This window comes from Mytilus edulis, chromosome 7 (assembly GCF_963676685.1).
Source record: "Mytilus edulis chromosome 7, xbMytEdul2.2, whole genome shotgun sequence".
Lineage (NCBI taxonomy): Eukaryota > Metazoa > Mollusca > Bivalvia > Mytilida > Mytilidae > Mytilus > Mytilus edulis.
In genome coordinates this window covers 69,876,371-69,896,015 of record NC_092350.1, presented here as the reverse complement: position 1 = coordinate 69,896,015, position 19,645 = coordinate 69,876,371, and the positions used below count along the sequence as shown (strand labels likewise).

Sequence of the window (19,645 nt, the reverse complement as noted above, 5' to 3'; positions counted from 1 at the left end):
TTCATTGATATTCATATTAAGAACAATAACAACTTAACAGTTAACCTACCAATTTAATTCTAAAAAATAGATCGACCGTCTGCATAGTGTAAAATTTCGACTGCAACTGTAAGAGAGGGTATATCATATACGGACAGCAAGCCATCTTCAGAGCCATCAAACTGGTAACGAATATTCGCATAGACAGCGTAGTACAGGCCCTATACATGAACCATTTTAACGCCTTCTTTCCGATCGGACGTGGCTGTTTTTAATATATCCCGCGTAGAAAAACGGACTACAAACTTGAGCAATGATTTTATTAGATGACCATAGTTTTAACTATTTTTTGTGGTACAATATTAACTGAAGTACACATGTTGTTTATGGTAATATTTATCACTACACAATATATGACTTCAAATCAATTGGTTCAATAACCAATGATAGGCTGAACAATTAATGACTGGAAGATCCTGCTCCACATTTGGCATCCGTCTTGTACAAATTCGGTGATAAGTCAAATACATAAAATGCTCGTTTATTTATAGTAGATATCATATGGTATAGTTAAATCAATAACATGAAAATAAATCGGATACTTATACATGTATAAGTACAAACTTTAGTTTCCTAAACGCATACACTTTTAAAGAGGAGTATACTAATCGAAGAATTCAAATAGAGAAAAATATTCAACGCGTGACCGAACAACACATTATTCACAAATGCGCATGTGTTAAGTATCAGTGTTGTTCGGTCACGAGTTGAATATTTTTCGATATTTGAATTCTTTAATTAGTTATTCTTTTTATTACATTGGCAAATGGCTTTTTTAAAGAAATTAATGTATAACATGTAAGGAACTATATCTTGTTTCTACGCATTCACAATTTGTTTTGATCCGCCGTTATCGACGTCTTGACAACGCCTATTATTGTATGACGTCAGAGAGTGAAATAACAACGTTTATTTCACTTGTGAAATTATCGGTTTTTATCTAACTAGGAAATCAATGTAATTCATTGCAACCAATGTAATCAGTTGGAAAGCAGGTCACGGTTTGACCCCAAGTTTATCAGCAACAATAGAGTCACGTGACCGTGAAAATTCAGTAAAAAAACGGATGAGACAAACCTCATTTTAACTCACTGAATACTATTGTCGTAATAAAAACTTATTGACCTAACTAATCTTGAGTATCCATAGTTTATTCTCGTCAAAGCTCACACATCAAATCAAAGTCCTTTATTCTTTATTTTATCTGCAAACTTGGAGTTTGGATGAAAATTGTCAAGTCTCCTGAACGAAAAATCTAAATATTTACGAGGAAACTAAAAATGATGGGCTGAATTTAAATTTAATAAAGCATCTCATTAAGACAAACATTCGATATGAATATCTCGGCAATAGAATGTTGGATACGCAAACGTCAAATTGATTTCAAACCGAAGCGGTGGTTTTTATGCCGATTTGTGCAAGTGGTTATCTCCCCTTAATATCACCAGTCAAAAATAAAAACCCAGCAAAATGCATAAAAATTAAAAAAGGAGTTTACTTTACAAAAACTTGAAAGAAAATAAACGAAACTCGATTTATAACTAGGTATGTTATGATAATATAAAGAAGAGATACTTCCCCCTATTTTTCAGAGAAGGACTAAATGTAAATATTAAAAGACAAAATATTACTGCAGTAAAAAAAACACAATTCAGAAATGTGGATAATGACACCTACATGTAAAATTAAAAACCTAGCTATATTGAAAGAAATTAGATCTGGCGGATGAAATATACTACATGTAATTTTTATATGTGGGATCATTCCTAGCAGAATTTTTTTAAACACTTCTGATTATATTTAATGCAATAAAACATAGTTTATACATTTTACAATTTCAATAATCTTTCTGAAAATTGATACAATTATTAAATAAATAGTACTGATCATATATATTTTATATTCTATAAAGTGTGACCAAGAGTCACAACAAATTTCTTCAAATTAAGAGAGCCTTTAAACTCAAGCCTATGTTTCTTAGTTGAACAGTAGAATACAAAAAAGGGATTTATAAGTTTTATACCAAAAATATTGACAGAAATTCTTTAAAAAAAATATGCTTTAAATAATAAGTGAAAGTGACACAATTTTGAATTTCAGAATCATTATTATTGTAAAATTAAACTTTTAGATTAGCTTGCACAGTAGCACTTAGTCTTATTTCTCAGGGTATTTTATAGATCATGAAAGTAAACTCTTTGAAAAAATGGGGCTTTTTCTCTTGAACAGGTTGCTGTATCAGCTTCTTTAAATAATTACATATTTATAAACAAAGTATTGTATATATACTTTACCTGAATACTAGTAATAGGAAATGAAATGAAACTGGTGGGACAAATTTTGTGCATTTTACTTCAATAATGATCAAAGATGCTTAAATTTGACAAGAATTTGCCATTTGAATAAATTCAATTTTGTAAGAACACATCTCTATGAATTAACTTCTTGTTTGGCTTGATAAGCTAGTTTTTGCTCTTATTACTGCAGCTTACTAAGTAAAGAGATAAAAATATAAGCAAGATTTTATTTTATAAAATATAAATATAATTAACTGACCTTCATTTCCTTTTTTCATATGATTTTTTCCTACAGAATTTTCTTTGCAATGCATTTTCTATTGCTATTTTTTTGTGCTTTTGTCCATCCATACAGTAGGCTATCAATAATTTGTCAGATCTGTCAGAATTTTCCAAGACGTTTAGCTTTAAATGCAATAAAGAAGATCTTTGTTTGTTGTTTCACTTTTCCAATGTGTAAATTTTTACTATGCACATGACCCTGACACTTATTTGGTTATAAACGTTACATGACGTATGTTGAAAAAAGAAAACAATGTCACCGTCAATTTGTGTAGGGGATCAAAAGGGGTTTTAGTTACTTTAAAATACAGGTATCGTATGGAATTGTGAAAATCCACAACTTTTAATCAAAATTTCATTCATGTCTTTAATAAAATCAGTATTTTAGAGCACTTTGAAACAGGTACAATGAAAAGAAGCTAAACTTTACTGTTTTGAAGTAGAAACGTAGCTAAAACCAGATAAAAATTGACATGGCTGGTGGTCACTAAAATTGATGTATAAAAGTAAAAAATGATGGCTTCAAAACAGTGTATAAATTTGAAATAGGTTTCCCGGTTTCATTTAAGATTATAACCGTTCTTTTCTGTATTTGGATACGCAAACGTCAAATTAGGAAAAATCGATTTTTTTGGCGAACAAAAAAGATGGCTATTTTTTTTAGAACGGACAGGATAAAGGAATAGCAATAACAAGCTATTTTTTGTAATGTTTGTATGTCGTAAAGAAATTATATTGGTCACAAAACCTACAAACTTTAAAATTTAATTGTAATAAAAGCATGACAAGTTGCAAAAAATACTTTAAACGTCAATCTTTTAGCCGATTGATTTGGCGGACTTTTTGACGTTACGGACGACTGTAGCGCCACCTAATTAATTCCCCCTGCTATTGTTGCTGATAAAGCTTGACGACAACGGACGTTTCAAGGACTTGCTTTCCAACTGTAATAATTTCCAATAACTCATTACTAACTTAAAATATTAGGTTCAGATATGTATTTTGTGTTTAAAAACCACATACATGTAGATGTGTCCGTTATTTGGATTGGCTAACTGAGCAATTTCGCGTCATTCTGAAATTAAACTTCATGTAGATGTGTACGTTATTTTGATTGGCTAACAACAATTTCGCGTCATTCTGAAATTAGCCTTCATTTCAAAATGAGATTCAACATTCATGATGACAAGTACTTCCACAATTAAGTGCATAAATAAATAAAAGAAGAACTTTATAGAAATTGTGTTTTTATGATCCTAGCAAAAAATTGTAATTACAAGTATTTTAAGAATGCTTCTTTTCGTAATTTTATAGGTTTTTAAAAGCGTTGACCGTGCTCAAATTTTAGAATGAAACGCTTTCGCGCTTCATACAAATTGTAATTAGGTCAACGCTTTTACATCCCTATAAAAAAGAAGCATTCAATTTTAAATTACAAATATATTTGCATTGTGCAATGAATCAATATGATAATACTATAATACATAATTGGCTAGATGGAATTTAATGAAAAATTGTAGTACTTTCTCGTACTTACAGAAGAATATAAACGCCAATATATATACATGTATACACAATAATAGAACTCCAAAACAATCATTTGCAAATTCGTCGCCGCCTGTCATTAGAGCTACCGTGTCATGTTTATAACCAAAATGAGCAGAATTACATGGGATTCAATAAATTCATTACCTTTCTGCTGTTATTATCAAAAATACTTTGCAATTTGTCTAGAAAAAAAACCATGGGATTTACTCATCCTTATAATACATCTTTTTGTTATTTCGCAATAGTTTGCATAGCTACGCAAAATATTTACTAAATAATTATTTTTAAAAATGTGGTTCTTATGCACAAGCATACGGGTAAACATACAGAAATTTAAATATTAAATTTGCTAATTGTAAATGTTGCGTTTATAGTTTCATGGTTGTCAATTTAACTATGTGTCGGGAATAATAGTTTCAGTATACTGTATTTATATCTACGACACCTGTTGACATATTGTTTACATAATCCTGGTGTCAACGTACTCGATTGCAAAGTAAGAACACAATCAGGGTGGACTTTAAGTTTCCCGGATAAACTTAAGACACATAAACAAGGACAGCACATTCCTTTTCAACAACCTAACTGCTATGATATGTAAAAAAAAATTTAAAGCCTTAAATATATTTTAGTTTGATAGTTGTCTTAATAACATTTTATATAAACAAAAGCTATTATGATTGTGTGTGCATTAAATCTATAATGTCCTTGTAACCTTCCATTTTTGTAGGATGTCTTGTCGTGTATAGTGAACCCGAAAAACTTGCCATTCCAAAGTTATTGATTGCATCCCTTTGATAAGTTTATTTTCGTTCTGCAGTTCTGTCAGTGCAATATATCATAGGCTTATGTCATGTTTTTGTAGTAAAAAATAATAATTTATTCGGCTTTTCAGTATCTAGAGGACTATGGGTAATCTCATTGTTCGTACACCAAAATGAAAATAACGTGTTCGTCATTTGTGGAATTTCTTTCTATCTATCGATTTATGAATTTTGAACAGCGATATACTACTGTTACCTTTATTTACCATATAACAAAAATCTTGAAATGAAAATAATTTTGCAATACCTGTTTCATTTCGAATATTTAAGAAGCATAGTTCATTTTTTCAAGTCTTCGCTATTTTATCTAATTTATTTCCAGAAATTGAGAATCATAAACAAATTAATTGGATTTAGGAAGTTATCATACCACACACAACAAAGTCAATAATCATTAGAATAATATGTTTGACCGTCAATCCGTCCGTCCATTAGTCCTGTTCCTTTCATCGCAACCCTCTGAAACAAGAATTTCATTAACTTAGTAGATAATCAGGACATACTATGAAGATGATCATATCGACAGGAAATTATGATATATAAGTGTTGCCACTTTTGAACTGATAATTTTGTCTTAAATATACTACTGCAAAAGAAAGTCATCAGATCTCATAGTTAATGAGGACATACTACACGTATGTAGATATACATATATCCACAAGAATATTTTATCAGTTGACTTTTGTAGGAGTAGCGAGTCTTTCAAGCATGCTCATAAAGGTTCTGCAATTGATATTATTTTCATGCCGGTAAAATGTTCTTTTTGTAATTTTAACTAAGCCATGGAGAAGACGTTTTTCGAAGAAATAATTTGAATTACACAGAAGTGTACATTCTTGTTCAAATAGACCCAAGTGTCATTCCATGCATGTATTGTCATAACTTAAAACCTTAGATATCTGCTTAAAAAAACAATCTGAACATTTAATCAAAATTTTGCACTAATTATTCTCGGACTATTATATAGACTTATCTAATTTACAGTTTTTGTGTACAAACCCAAGTAAAGAATGACCACCACTATTGATAATAAATGGAACCATACAAATAGAACATGCATGCAGGTTCTCAGATACCATCTTGCGTTTAAAAAAAAACCCACATCATGCAGTAATGCACGGAATGTGTTGTTCTCCTAATTTCTCCGAGTTTTTGCTGCTACAATGTATCCCAAATCAAAGTTGTAGAACATATTTTATTAGAATCATGTACTAATCCATGCAATAAGTCTTTCCTCCATGACAGTCTTGAACATCGTAACTGAATATTAAATAATTGTTTAGTGGTTGGTACAGGTTGGCTTTCACTGTACAAAATAGTTTAACATATAACTCTATAAAGAAAAAAAGGGAACTCTTTTTAACAGAAAACATTACTATACACACTGATCTGTGTCCACACTTGCAGAAGTATAAAAATATCTGAATAATAAGCAGGTAACGAAAGTAAATCTGTATTCCCAAGAACGAAACAATCTCTATTTTTGTGTTTTGTTTTCTGTCGGATTATATTTCATAACAGTGACATAAAAAATACCGGTTAATTATATACATTACACTATTGTTATATAATACTAAAAATAGGACACAGGTGTATCATTTTAATATTATATATAACTTCTGTGTCAACAAGATTTTCAAAAAGTATTGATTATCAGAAAACGGGTCATGGATATAAAGACTACAATTAAAATGGAAGCTAAATATTTCTACTGCTGAAATTGTTGGAATTGTTAGTCATAGCAAACTACATTTAACATTGTTTATCGCTTTTAAAATGTCTGGATCAATTCAAGAATTTGCTATTTCGTGTCAAGGATGTCCGGAACAAAGTCCTATCAAGGGTAGATGTTTAACATGTAATTTGTTTATGTGTATGAATTGTTGTATGTTACACCAAGTGAACGAATTGAACTTGTATAACCAGCACAAAATAGTGAGGCCCCTCATGGGGGGGGGGGGGGTCCTAGTAATCACATAATCACCATTTGTTTGCCAATATAATCACATAATCATTAAATATTTGCTTATCTTTAGTAATCAAATAATCATAAACTAAAAATACAGTCCTAGGTAATCAAATAGTCATGAAATATTTGGCTTAATAATCAAATAATCATCAAAAAAACGGCCAAGTAATCACATAATCAAAAACCCCATGAGGGCCCTCAATAGTGGATATCGAGATAACCGGTTCAACTGACCAAAGGTATGATAGTATTGTTAACTGTGAACTCCATCGTCAGCGCGGATGTGGTTTTTGTCAGCAGTGCGAAGATGTCGTCTGCACAATGTGCGTTTCGCATCCACATAGGGACCATCACATAATTGATATAGATTCCGGTTATACATTTTCTCTTTACAAATTAAAAGCTCGAAGTTCTAAATATCAAGAGATTATTATCGACATGTTTAGACATCAAAATACATTAGGATCAATGAAGCAGAGAGGTTATTCTAAACTTGAAACGGAAGTGCAGAATATTCAAAGACAAGGAAAAACTTTAAAAGATGCAATTGACGCACACACAAACAAATTGTTGCTCGAACTTGGTAAGAAATGGGAGACAATGAAAAATGGCATTGAAGAAGAAGAGAAAAAGACAACCAAATACGGGATCGAATTGGAAGCAAGGAACAACAATCTCACAAGTATTGTCGATTCTAAATGCAAAAACGCCGTGTTTGAAGCTGTGAGGACAGAAATGAGTTTTGACTTGCGAATAGACCTTAAGACAGAGTTTGATTCTTTACCGGAATTCAATCCAGGAAAAGTAACAGAGTGTGGTATAGAATCACTTTATGGCATTATAAAACATGTTCAAGAACTAAAAAATCCTACTAGCACCTCTTTGAGTGTGCTGGAAAGTTATAAAACAAAATTTCCGTCCATTGATAATATTGCATGTTGTCCTGATGGATCTATTCTTATCAACGCAGAAAAAAGCTATGATTTCGAAGGAGAACTCCATCATGTGAAGATTTTCAATGGTACACTCGAGAAAATGCACGAATTCGTTGTTAACTTTAAAAGTATGGCACTGCTGCCGTCCGGCGATCTTTTATTATCTACTCAAGAGACTGTTCTACGTACACTTTCTACAGAAAATAAATTAGAAGAATCTAAGTACAGCGTGGCGCCATTGAAAACAACCGCTGCTTTGCATATCACCAGCGATGGCAAAATTATCGTTGGTGCCACCGACAAGTATTTGAATACAGGGGGAAAAAAAGTAATTGTGATGAACTTGAACGGACAACACATAAAAACGTACAGTGTAGACAACAACAAGAAACCACTGTTCAAGGACGGCTCTACACCATTCAAAATTACTTCAGACAAGTCAAGAAATATTTACGTGATTGACAAACAGGAGTGTGTTAGTATACGTAAAGGAAGGCTGGTCATTTTAAGTGGTGACAATATATGTGACGAGGTTAAATGCATTTATAAAGGTTCAGAATCGTCAGTCCGTGTAAACTTTGACCCTACTGACTTAGTTGTCACGGAATCTAATCGAGTTATTTTATGTGATGCCGCTAACCTCACGTTACACATTCTTAATACTTCCGGGCGATGTTTAGCAACTCAAAGTTTGTTCAAATTGGATATCAAACGCATACCTAGATGTCTTGCTATTGACCATCGCGGATTTGTTTTATTAGGATGCAGGAGCAGCTTGAATAAAAAGAATGCGAAACTCTATGCCATGAAAATATCCCCAAAGTGAAAATTCTAAAAGAATATACATTTGCACATATTCTCATAGAGAAAATATTCCACTTGCGTTTCTTGTAATGATTTATTTCGATGCACATGAAGGGTTGTTTTATCACAATAAAAAAATAACAGATTTTTATATGTCTTTTGCTGTAAGTAGAAGATTAGAATGTGCAGCTCTTCCATGAGTGTAAGAAAATCTGTACAATTTCCTTCGCGAGATATTGATTGTGAAAAAAATATTTGTACCAAATTTTATTCATTGATTACTATTGAATTTTGTACAGATTATCGAGGTAAACATTATGTAGATAATAAACTTCTGTGCCTGTTAATAAAGACAAAACAATTTTCATTTAAATCTTCAAATTAATGATGTAATGTCTAGACGCTGCGTTCTGAAAACTTTTCAATTAGTTTCATGTAATGAGCACTGGTTTTACTTGGCTTTTTAAACTTTTTTGGATTCGAGCATCACTGCATGATGAGTCTTTTGTAGACGAAACGCGCGTCTGGCGTATATACTAAATTTAGTTCTGGTATCTATGATGAGTTTATTTACATTCAAATTTGTTATATAAGATGAATGAATGAATTCATTCATATATAAGATAAGATAAGAAAAAAATATTTTGTTGCGGCAGAAGTCAAATTTACAACACTCTAACTGTCTAAGGAGCTTTTGACATAATATATATAATAACATACATACATTATAACATAAAACCGCAGTCCAAGATAATGTTACAACCTGCAATATGAGAGAATAACCTCACACATATAGCATGCAATAACAATTTAGCAGCAAATTCAAAATGAGGTCAAGTATATATTTGTATAAAACACTGTCTGGTTCAACTTGTCAATTTTCTGATTTGTCAAATCTCAAGGGTTGAACTTAGTAGATATCTTATTCATTATATTATACCATTTAACATTCAACATTGTATGCAATGTGCATAATTTCATTTCCATTTTATTTAAAACGGATTAAAACGTCAACCGCGGCAAAGAAATATTTTCATAAATACTTTATTAGTATTATCAACTTACAAAATATGAAGAAAAAAAAAACATTGTATTGTTATTATTATTTGAGTGACTTCAGTCACTCGGTTTCATCTTTATATCAAAGAATTCAATCAGTATATTAGAAAGTAACATAACTCTTATTTGTACTTGTTGCTTCTTAAATAAAACCCAAACTGTGAATTCAGATAAAACAGAATTCGGATTACAGATTAAATACAAACAACATATAACAGAATAACAGCTAAATGAAATTAACTCTGTATCCTGTTCATTATTTTCACAAAATGTTGACTGAATTCAGTCACACAACATTTGAAAGAAGCTTCAAGAAATTGAACCAAATAAGAGTGTTTCATAAGACTTAAATTACACCAAGTGCGATTACATAGTACTAACATCTATAAAACAGATGACTGAATTCAGTCAACACAAATTCAGTAAATATTTGTTGAAAAGATCAATTCTGCAAAAGTAAAAATTAGAATGACTGAATTCAGTCACAAAATTAGGTTTACACAGTTATATTCAATAGAGCAATAAATGCACATAGTTAGTTTACAGGTCGATGTTTGTGATTTGGTCCGTTTAAGGCTTAACACTAACGATGATTACATAAGATGTACTATATTATTGTATATAGACCGTTATCTTTTTCAATTGAATTGTTTGATATTTGTTTATGTCGGGGCCGTTTATAGATGAATAAACGGTATGGCTGTTTCTTATAATGTTGACGATCGTATTAAATGATTTACTTTTGAAAGTTATAGAAAAAAGTTTAATTAGTATTTGTTAACTTTTTAAATAAATAAATTACTTCCATAAAATTCCAATCAATTTTTTTTAACTATAATATATGCTTTGTGATTTAGAAATTTCAAAGAACAAAAATGTTTTCAACCTGCATTGATTACACAATTTCTGGAAAGAGGTGTCAACAATTAGAAAATAAAATGAAATGGAAATCTTTGTCACATTCATCATAATATGCTATTTATATTACACAGCTACTTTTGCATAGGTACTATTTCTGTTCTATTTCTGTACTTAAAATCTGTAGTACTGGAAATTTACTTTTAATATTTAGTACTAATTCTTTACTTTAGAATCATTGTAACATTAAGGTACTTGGTATTTTCCAATACTTGATTTGTACTTAAAATATTGGTACAAAAATAATACCAGCAATGATCACAGTATTCCATGTTTGAACATCATAACTTTATGAGATTTGAAGAAGACTCTTAGACAAACTTTCAAAATGCTGAAAATGTAACCATGCAACACAAAATCTGTAGTACTTAAATTTCAAGTACAAATCAAGTACTGTAAAATTTGTGTAAAATACAGGTACCTAAATATTACAATAATTGTATAATAACAAAATAGACTAAGTACTGAATATTAAAAATAGATTTCCTGTACTACATATTGTTGGTACAGAAATAGTACCTATGCAAAAGAAGCTGTGTAGTATTTAAACATTTCTCAGTACATTTTTATAAAATCTATTTTCTGTAAATCAATTGTAAATTTTGTAACACATATATATATGATGCATCCGACCCGTGTTTTATACAGGTAAATTTCCTTTAAATAATGTGACAGTCACTAAGAACATTTTAATTATTTTTGGACTATTAATTGTTTTAAAACACATATTCTTTTTACTTGTGATAGTAGAATCCACAAGGATTATAACCCATCTCTTTTAAAGCATGTTATCTCAATCAATTCATGAACAGCGGTATACTACTTTTAGACCTCTGACCAGTTGTGCGGTGTAACAAGTTGAAAATATCATATACACATGTACATGTATTTGGAACTATTATACTAACAATATAGTTACTAGTATTTTTATCATTGGGAACGTAAAAGAGATTAGCTTAAGTGTAGAGTACATGCACGCCTCCCCGAATTTAGCTTAATGTGACCACGACCTTGCTTGTTTACATCTTTAAATTAAAGGCTATTTATGTCACTGGTTGCTATTCATACATTTGTATACGATCGTTTGTGTGGGTTTAAAAATACAAAATTTATTTTTCACTGATTATATAAACATATACAAATGAATACACATACCATCTCTGTTGTGCAAAAAGTACTTGTGGGTGTCTTTTATAGCGGGCCTTTCTATGAGGGGGAGGACAGGGGGGTACCCTTCTCCCTTCTCCCACCCCTCTTCTCCTTTCTCCTACCCCTGTTCTCCTTTCTCCCATTAGAATAAAACATCTCCTTTTGAGATATTTTTTCTTGAAATATTAGAAATTTTTTTAAAAGGAGAGATATTTTATTTTTTCTCCTTTCTCCAACTTTTTCTCCTTTCTCCCAGCCTTCCTCTCCTTTCTCCTATCCCCTTTCTCCTTTCTCCCACCCCCTTTCTCCTTTCTCCTACCCCCTTTCTCCCTGTCTCCCTTACCCCTGTCCTCCCCCTCTTCTATACTGTATGGCTTTTACTCTAGTTGATTGCGATACGGTGGCATTTAACAGATGACACCTCAGTTATTCGGTGCTTTGCTCATTGTTGTCTCAAGAGCAATCAGATTCCAAATATTCTATTTTTATGCTGGTTGGGGTAATACGTTGATGAAAACGTAAAAGGAGTGTTTGAGATATATATGCAACTTAACGTTAATCAATGAAATATAAATAAATCACATGTCTCCACTTTAGAATGAAAATTGGGATTATGTTAAAGACCAAAAACAGCCCAAGACATGTAGCAAAACGAGAAAATTCCGCACCTGCAGGCGGGCTTTAGATTGCCCTTAACAAAGTTGTGTACTAGTTCAGTGAAAATACAAATCGTCATTTCCCATTTTACGAAATCAAGATAACGGAAAATTGAAACATAGATGTCAAGTTTCTTAGCGAGCTATACAAATACTCAGGAAGAAATGTTTAATACTAATAAGCATTGGGATGATATCAAAACTTATATATAGACTTTGAAGAAGTTTTTGATAGCAGGTCTAAAGCTTATTCCGGCATTATCTCTGTCTGTATCATAAAAGTTAATGATACATACCCATTCCAATTTGCATCCCATTTCACATTGGAATATCAATTTATAGACAATATCCATGGAGCTAGTATTTGTGGTTATTCTCAGACACAAATGCACCACCCCAAACTGCAATTGCTACTGCATGAAGGTACAGAAATCAATTTCCTTCATTTCATAGTTTAACTTGTGCATTACAAGACATCCTTGAACATTTTAATAATCGCTGTCAATTCAATTGCATTAACAATCTTGAGTTTCGAGTGTTATCTTGACAATTGTCTTTACCCGAGCGAATCTGTATGATTATGTCTAAAAATACCATATGCCCAATACTAATTCAACAACCGTATGCATACATATTACCTTAGATTATTAAATTAGAATAGAGCGAAGCAGTCCATAGGTTTTTAGAAAGCTCAAACTTGTGTGAACTCAACTTTTACTTATAAGCATTTACAGTGTGATTGTACTTTGTTAATTTATATATCATTGTCAATTTGTTTAATTTTTAGTATCTTTTGTTTTCTATTTTGACATCGGACCCGGACTTCTTTTAAATTGAGTTTAACTGTGCGTATTGCTGTGTGAATGTTTTGTTTCTAGATTTGCTAGAGGAATAGAGGCAGGGTTGAGATCTCACAAAACCTTTTTAACCCGCTGCATTTCTGCGCCTGTCCCGAGTCAGGAGCATCTGGCCTTTGTTAGTCTTGAATGATTTTAATCTTTTGTTCATTTATATGTTTAATATAACTTTCATTATTAGTTCTGAACTAGTACACATTTTTGTTAAGGGGGCAGCTGGGTATACATTTACAATTAATTCTCCATAGGCCGTAATGGTAACGTTTTCCTCCGTTGCTCAGTCCATATCGTTTACTTGAACATGTATGATGGCTCATATCGAAGCTGATACATTTATACATGTCTGGTTAAATTTTCGGGGTGGCAAGTGAGATTACTTTTTTCGCAAATTGCTGGACCCCGGAAGATGGTGAAAAATGTCACTCTCCTCATGAAATAATCCCAAAATTCTGATCATAAAATTCAATAAAAAAATTGTCCTTTCTAATAATTTATTTCAGGTCAAATCTACATCTTTCTTTTCTCATCACATCAGCTCTATAAAACAGTTCTTATTGTTCATTTATGTCCATTTTTAAAATCACAGCATCCACAATTGTATGGCGGACTAATATTTTTTTTTAATTACGTCATCTGAGTTCCTCATCTCAAGGTCTATTAGGGATCCTGACCCATATTGAAATCAATACTTCTGATTTTTCCAAATATTTTTATGTGATCTTCATCGGTATAACATTCTGAATAAATCTGTGTATTGTTGTCCATTTCTGAAAAAAAATAAAGTTGTTTTAGCACTATAAGGCAATGACACTTTCGTCGCTATATTCATTTATTTTGAATACAATGTGTATGTATAATTAATTTCTTCCAGAATACATTCACTAGTCAAAACAAGGACAAAACTTCTGATTATAACCTTTAATTACAATACACAGACCCTGTTAAAGCATTCTATAAAATTTTCTTGTGTCTTAAAGTGCATTTTGGCAGAGAAATTATGCAAAAATGAAGATTTTATAAAAAAACCAACACCAAAATAATTATTCTTACTAGTGGAAATCTGGTATTTAAAACTGTGGAAAGCACTCTAAACTACTGGGAAAGTCATCCTTATCATATAATTAGAGTGCAATATAGTGCAAATTTTCAAAACTTGTCCTTTCACATAATTCTATTTGAGAAAAAATGTTTTTAACATGTATTTCAGTGAAAACCTTTTATCAGTGAGAAATCCACATGAGGTTTTAAAGGAAACATTGTGACATCACATGTATTATGGCGTCATTAAATAACGACAGATCAAAATAGTGCTAAATATAGTTTGCAGTGTTACGTGAGAAACAGTTGCCGCAAGATTTAACTCGAAATATTGAGTCGAAACGATCTGTAACTAAGCCTTTCCATTCAATATCAAGACCATAGCAACAGTTTTCATATTTGCATATTTTTAACATACCGACTGTAATTTCAATTGCATAAATACCATAAATAAACAATTTAGAGCTTGCCTAACAAAACAAAATGCTTACCAGTTATTCAGGACTTTTTAAAACCTCTAGTTTGCCATCTCAGGTTAAAAAGTAATGATATGTCTGGAACTGAAATAAGACAAAAAAAAATTACTCAGGCTGTGTTATCATTTGATTTAAATACATAAGTATTATTGAGAGAGAAAAATCTATTTCTTGAAAGTTTAATTACAAAGAAAGACAAATGCTTCTCCCTTGTGGCTTAGTAACCTTCATTTAAACCTTTTATATTAGAAGCAATGGGTAGTAGCTAACTAGCTTAATAGTTGAATCGGTGCAGAAATATTGTTTTTTAAAAAGGTTTGACCCTCCCCCTTTTCACTGAGAAATGACAATATCTTTTGTTTTGCTCAAGTGCATTAAAAATAATAATTCATGATTTTCTAAAAACATGTACATGTGTTTTCTGTTTTTTTGCATATATCTACTGACCAGGGGTCAAATCATTGGATAAAACCACATGCGATGATGTATCTCACTTTACTCGTATGAAGTGTGTTATCTCCCATGATTATCAGGTATTCCTGTAGACCGAAGTGATAATTACATAACAAAGACTATATTGTGTCATGTTTACTTACAATTTAATAATATTTAAAAGTTATTTCTTGCCTTTTTCAATATAGTAAACAAATTCCTTTAGGATATCTCGGAAGTAAACAAAGTTATGATTGTGCCTAAAAAAAGTGTTCAGCCCCGTGCCAGTAATGCATTTTAAAAGCGAAAATTTCATTGAGTTTTTGCTGATCTTTATCAATAATATTTATCTTAAACCATTTATAATAACTAGGTATAAATAAAAAAACTACTAACCATCATTTTCGGTGGTGTACAAGGTGAAATCATCCATAAATCAGCCTGAAAACTTCTGGAATTAAGCTTCTAATTTGGGTATACATTTACAATTAATTCTCCATAGGCCGTAATGGTAACGTTTTCCTCCGTTGCTCAGTCCATATCGTTTACTTGAACATGTATGATGGCTCATATCGAAGCTGATACATTTATACATGTCTGGTTAAATTTTCGGGGTGGCAAGTGAGATTACTTGTTTCGCAAATTGCTGGACCCCGGAAGATGGTGAAAAATGTCACTCTCCTCATGAAATAATCCCAAAATTCTGATTATAACCTTTAATTACAATACACAGACCCTGTTAAAGCATTCTATAAAATTTTCTTGTGTCTTAAAGTGCATTTTGGCAGAGAAATTATGCAAAAATGAAGATTTTATAAAAAAACCAACACCAAAATAATTATTCTTACTAGTGGAAATCTGGTATTTAAAACTGTGGAAAGCACTCTAAACTACTGGGAAAGTCATCCTTATCATATAATTAGAGTGCAATATAGTGCAAATTTTCAAAACTTGTCCTTTCACATAATTCTATTTGAGAAAAAATGTTTTTAACATGTATTTCAGTGAAAACCTTTTATCAGTGAGAAATCCACATGAGGTTTTAAAGGAAACATTGTGACATCACATGTATTATGGCGTCATTAAATAACGACAGATCAAAATAGTGCTAAATATAGTTTGCAGTGTTACGTGAGAAACAGTTGCCGCAAGATTTAACTCGAAATATTGAGTCGAAACGATCTGTAACTAAGCCTTTCCATTCAATATCAAGACCATAGCAACAGTTTTCATATTTGCATATTTTTAACATACCGACTGTAATTTCAATTGCATAAATACCATAAATAAACAATTTAGAGCTTGCCTAACAAAACAAAATGCTTACCAGTTATTCAGGACTTTTTAAAACCTCTAGTTTGCCATCTCAGGTTAAAAAGTAATGATATGTCTGGAACTGAAATAAGACAAAAAAAAATTACTCAGGCTGTGTCATCATTTGATTTAAATACATAAGTATTATTGAGAGAGAAAAATCTATTTCTTGAAAGTTTAATTACAAAGAAAGACAAATGCTTCTCCCTTGTGGCTTAGTAACCTTCATTTAAACCTTTTATATTAGAAGCAATGGGTAGTAGCTAACTAGCTTAATAGTTGAATCGGTGCAGAAATATTGTTTTTTAAAAAGGTTTGACCCTCCCCCTTTTCACTGAGAAATGACAATATCTTTTGTTTTGCTCAAGTGCATTAAAAATAATAATTCATGATTTTCTAAAAACATGTACATGTGTTTTCTGTTTTTTTGCATATATCTACTGACCAGGGGTCAAATCATTGGATAAAACCACATGCGATGATGTATCTCACTTTACTCGTATGAAGTGTGTTATCTCCCATGATTATCAGGTATTCCTGTAGACCGAAGTGATAATTACATAACAAAGACTATATTGTGTCATGTTTACTTACAATTTAATAATATTTAAAAGTTATTTCTTGCCTTTTTCAATATAGTAAACAAATTCCTTTAGGATATCTCGGAAGTAAACAAAGTTATGATTGTGCCTAAAAAAAGTGTTCAGCCCCGTGCCAGTAATGCATTTTAAAAGCGAAAATTTCATTGAGTTTTTGCTGATCTTTATCAATAATATTTATCTTAAACCATTTATAATAACTAGGTATAAATAAAAAAACTACTAACCATCATTTTCGGTGGTGTACAAGGTGAAATCATCCATAAATCAGCCTGAAAACTTCTGGAATTAAGCTTCTATATTGAAATCAATACTTCTGATTTTTCCAAATATTTTTATGTGATCTTCATCGGTATAACATTCTGAATAAATCTGTGTATTGTTGTCCATTTCTGAAAAAAAATAAAGTTGTTTTAGCACTATAAGGCAATGACACTTTCGTCGCTATATTCATTTATTTTGAATACAATGTGTATGTATAATTAATTTCTTCCAGAATACATTCACTAGTCAAAACAAGGACAAAACTTCTGATTATAACCTTTAATTACAATACACAGACCCTGTTAAAGCATTCTATAAAATTGTCTTGTGTCTTAAAGTGCATTTTGGCAGAGAAATTATGCAAAAATGAAGATTTTATAAAAAAACCAACACCAAAATAATTATTCTTACTAGTGGAAATCTGGTATTTAAAACTGTGGAAAGCACTCTAAACTACTGGGAAAGTCATCCTTATCATATAATTAGAGTGCAATATAGTGCAAATTTTCAAAACTTGTCCTTTCACATAATTCTATTTGAGAAAAAATGTTTTTAACATGTATTTCAGTGAAAATCTTTTATCAGTGAGAAATCCACATGAGGTTTTAAAGGAAACATTGTGACATCACATGTATTATGGCGTCATTAAATAACGACAGATCAAAATAGTGCTAAATATAGTTTGCAGTGTTACGTGAGAAACAGTTGCCGCAAGATTTAACTCGAAATATTGAGTCGAAACGATCTGTAACTAAGCCTTTCCATTCAATATCAAGACCATAGCAACAGTTTTCATATTTGCATATTTTTAACATACCGACTGTAATTTCAATTGCATAAATACCATAAATAAACAATTTAGAGCTTGCCTAACAAAACAAAATGCTTACCAGTTATTCAGGACTTTTTAAAACCTCTAGTTTGCCATCTCAGGTTAAAAAGTAATGATATGTCTGGAACTGAAATAAGACAAAAAAAAATTACTCAGGCTGTGTTATCATTTGATTTAAATACATAAGTATTATTGAGAGAGAAAAATCTATTTCTTGAAAGTTTAATTACAAAGAAAGACAAATGCTTCTCCCTTGTGGCTTAGTAACCTTCATTTAAACCTTTTATATTAGAAGCAATGGGTAGTAGCTAACTAGCTTAATAGTTGAATCGGTGCAGAAATATTGTTTTTTAAAAAGGTTTGACCCTCCCCCTTTTCACTGAGAAATGACAATATCTTTTGTTTTGCTCAAGTGCATTAAAAATAATAATTCATGATTTTCTAAAAACATGTACATGTGTTTTCTGTTTTTGTGCATATATCTACTGACCAGGGGTCAAATCATTGGATAAAACCACATGCGATGATGTATCTCACTTTACTCGTATGAAGTGTGTTATCTCCCATGATTATCAGGTATTCCTGTAGACCGAAGTGATAATTACATAACAAAGACTATATTGTGTCATGTTTACTTACAATTTAATAATATTTAAAAGTTATTTCTTGCCTTTTTCAATATAGTAAACAAATTCCTTTAGGATATCTCGGAAGTAAACAAAGTTATGATTGTGCCTAAAAAAAGTGTTCAGCCCCGTGCCAGTAATGCATTTTAAAAGCGAAAATTTCATTGAGTTTTTGCTGATCTTTATCAATAATATTTATCTTAAACCATTTATAATAACTAGGTATAAATAAAAAAACTACTAACCATCATTTTCGGTGGTGTACAAGGTGAAATCATCCATAAATCAGCCTGAAAACTTCTGGAATTAAGCTTCTATATTGAAATCAATACTTCTGATTTTTCCAAATATTTTTATGTGATCTTCATCGGTATAACATTCTGAATAAATCTGTGTATTGTTGTCCATTTCTGAAAAAAAATAAAGTTGTTTTAGCACTATAAGGCAATGACACTTTCGTCGCTATATTCATTTATTTTGAATACAATGTGTATGTATAATTAATTTCTTCCAGAATACATTCACTAGTCAAAACAAGGACAAAACTTCTGATTATAACCTTTAATTACAATACACAGACCCTGTTAAAGCATTCTATAAAATTTTCTTGTGTCTTAAAGTGCATTTTGGCAGAGAAATTATGCAAAAATGAAGATTTTATAAAAAAACCAACACCAAAATAATTATTCTTACTAGTGGAAATCTGGTATTTAAAACTGTGGAAAGC

General features: G+C 31.1%; 1 protein-coding gene across 1 annotated transcript; it reads left to right on the top strand.

Moving 5' to 3' along the window:
- Positions 1-7,397: 7,397 nt before the first annotated feature.
- Positions 7,398-8,720, top strand: LOC139483373 (uncharacterized). The gene has a single exon (XM_071267392.1). The coding sequence runs from the start codon at positions 7,398-7,400 to the stop codon at positions 8,718-8,720; it is 1,323 nt and encodes a 440-aa protein (XP_071123493.1).
- Positions 8,721-19,645: the final 10,925 nt, after the last annotated feature.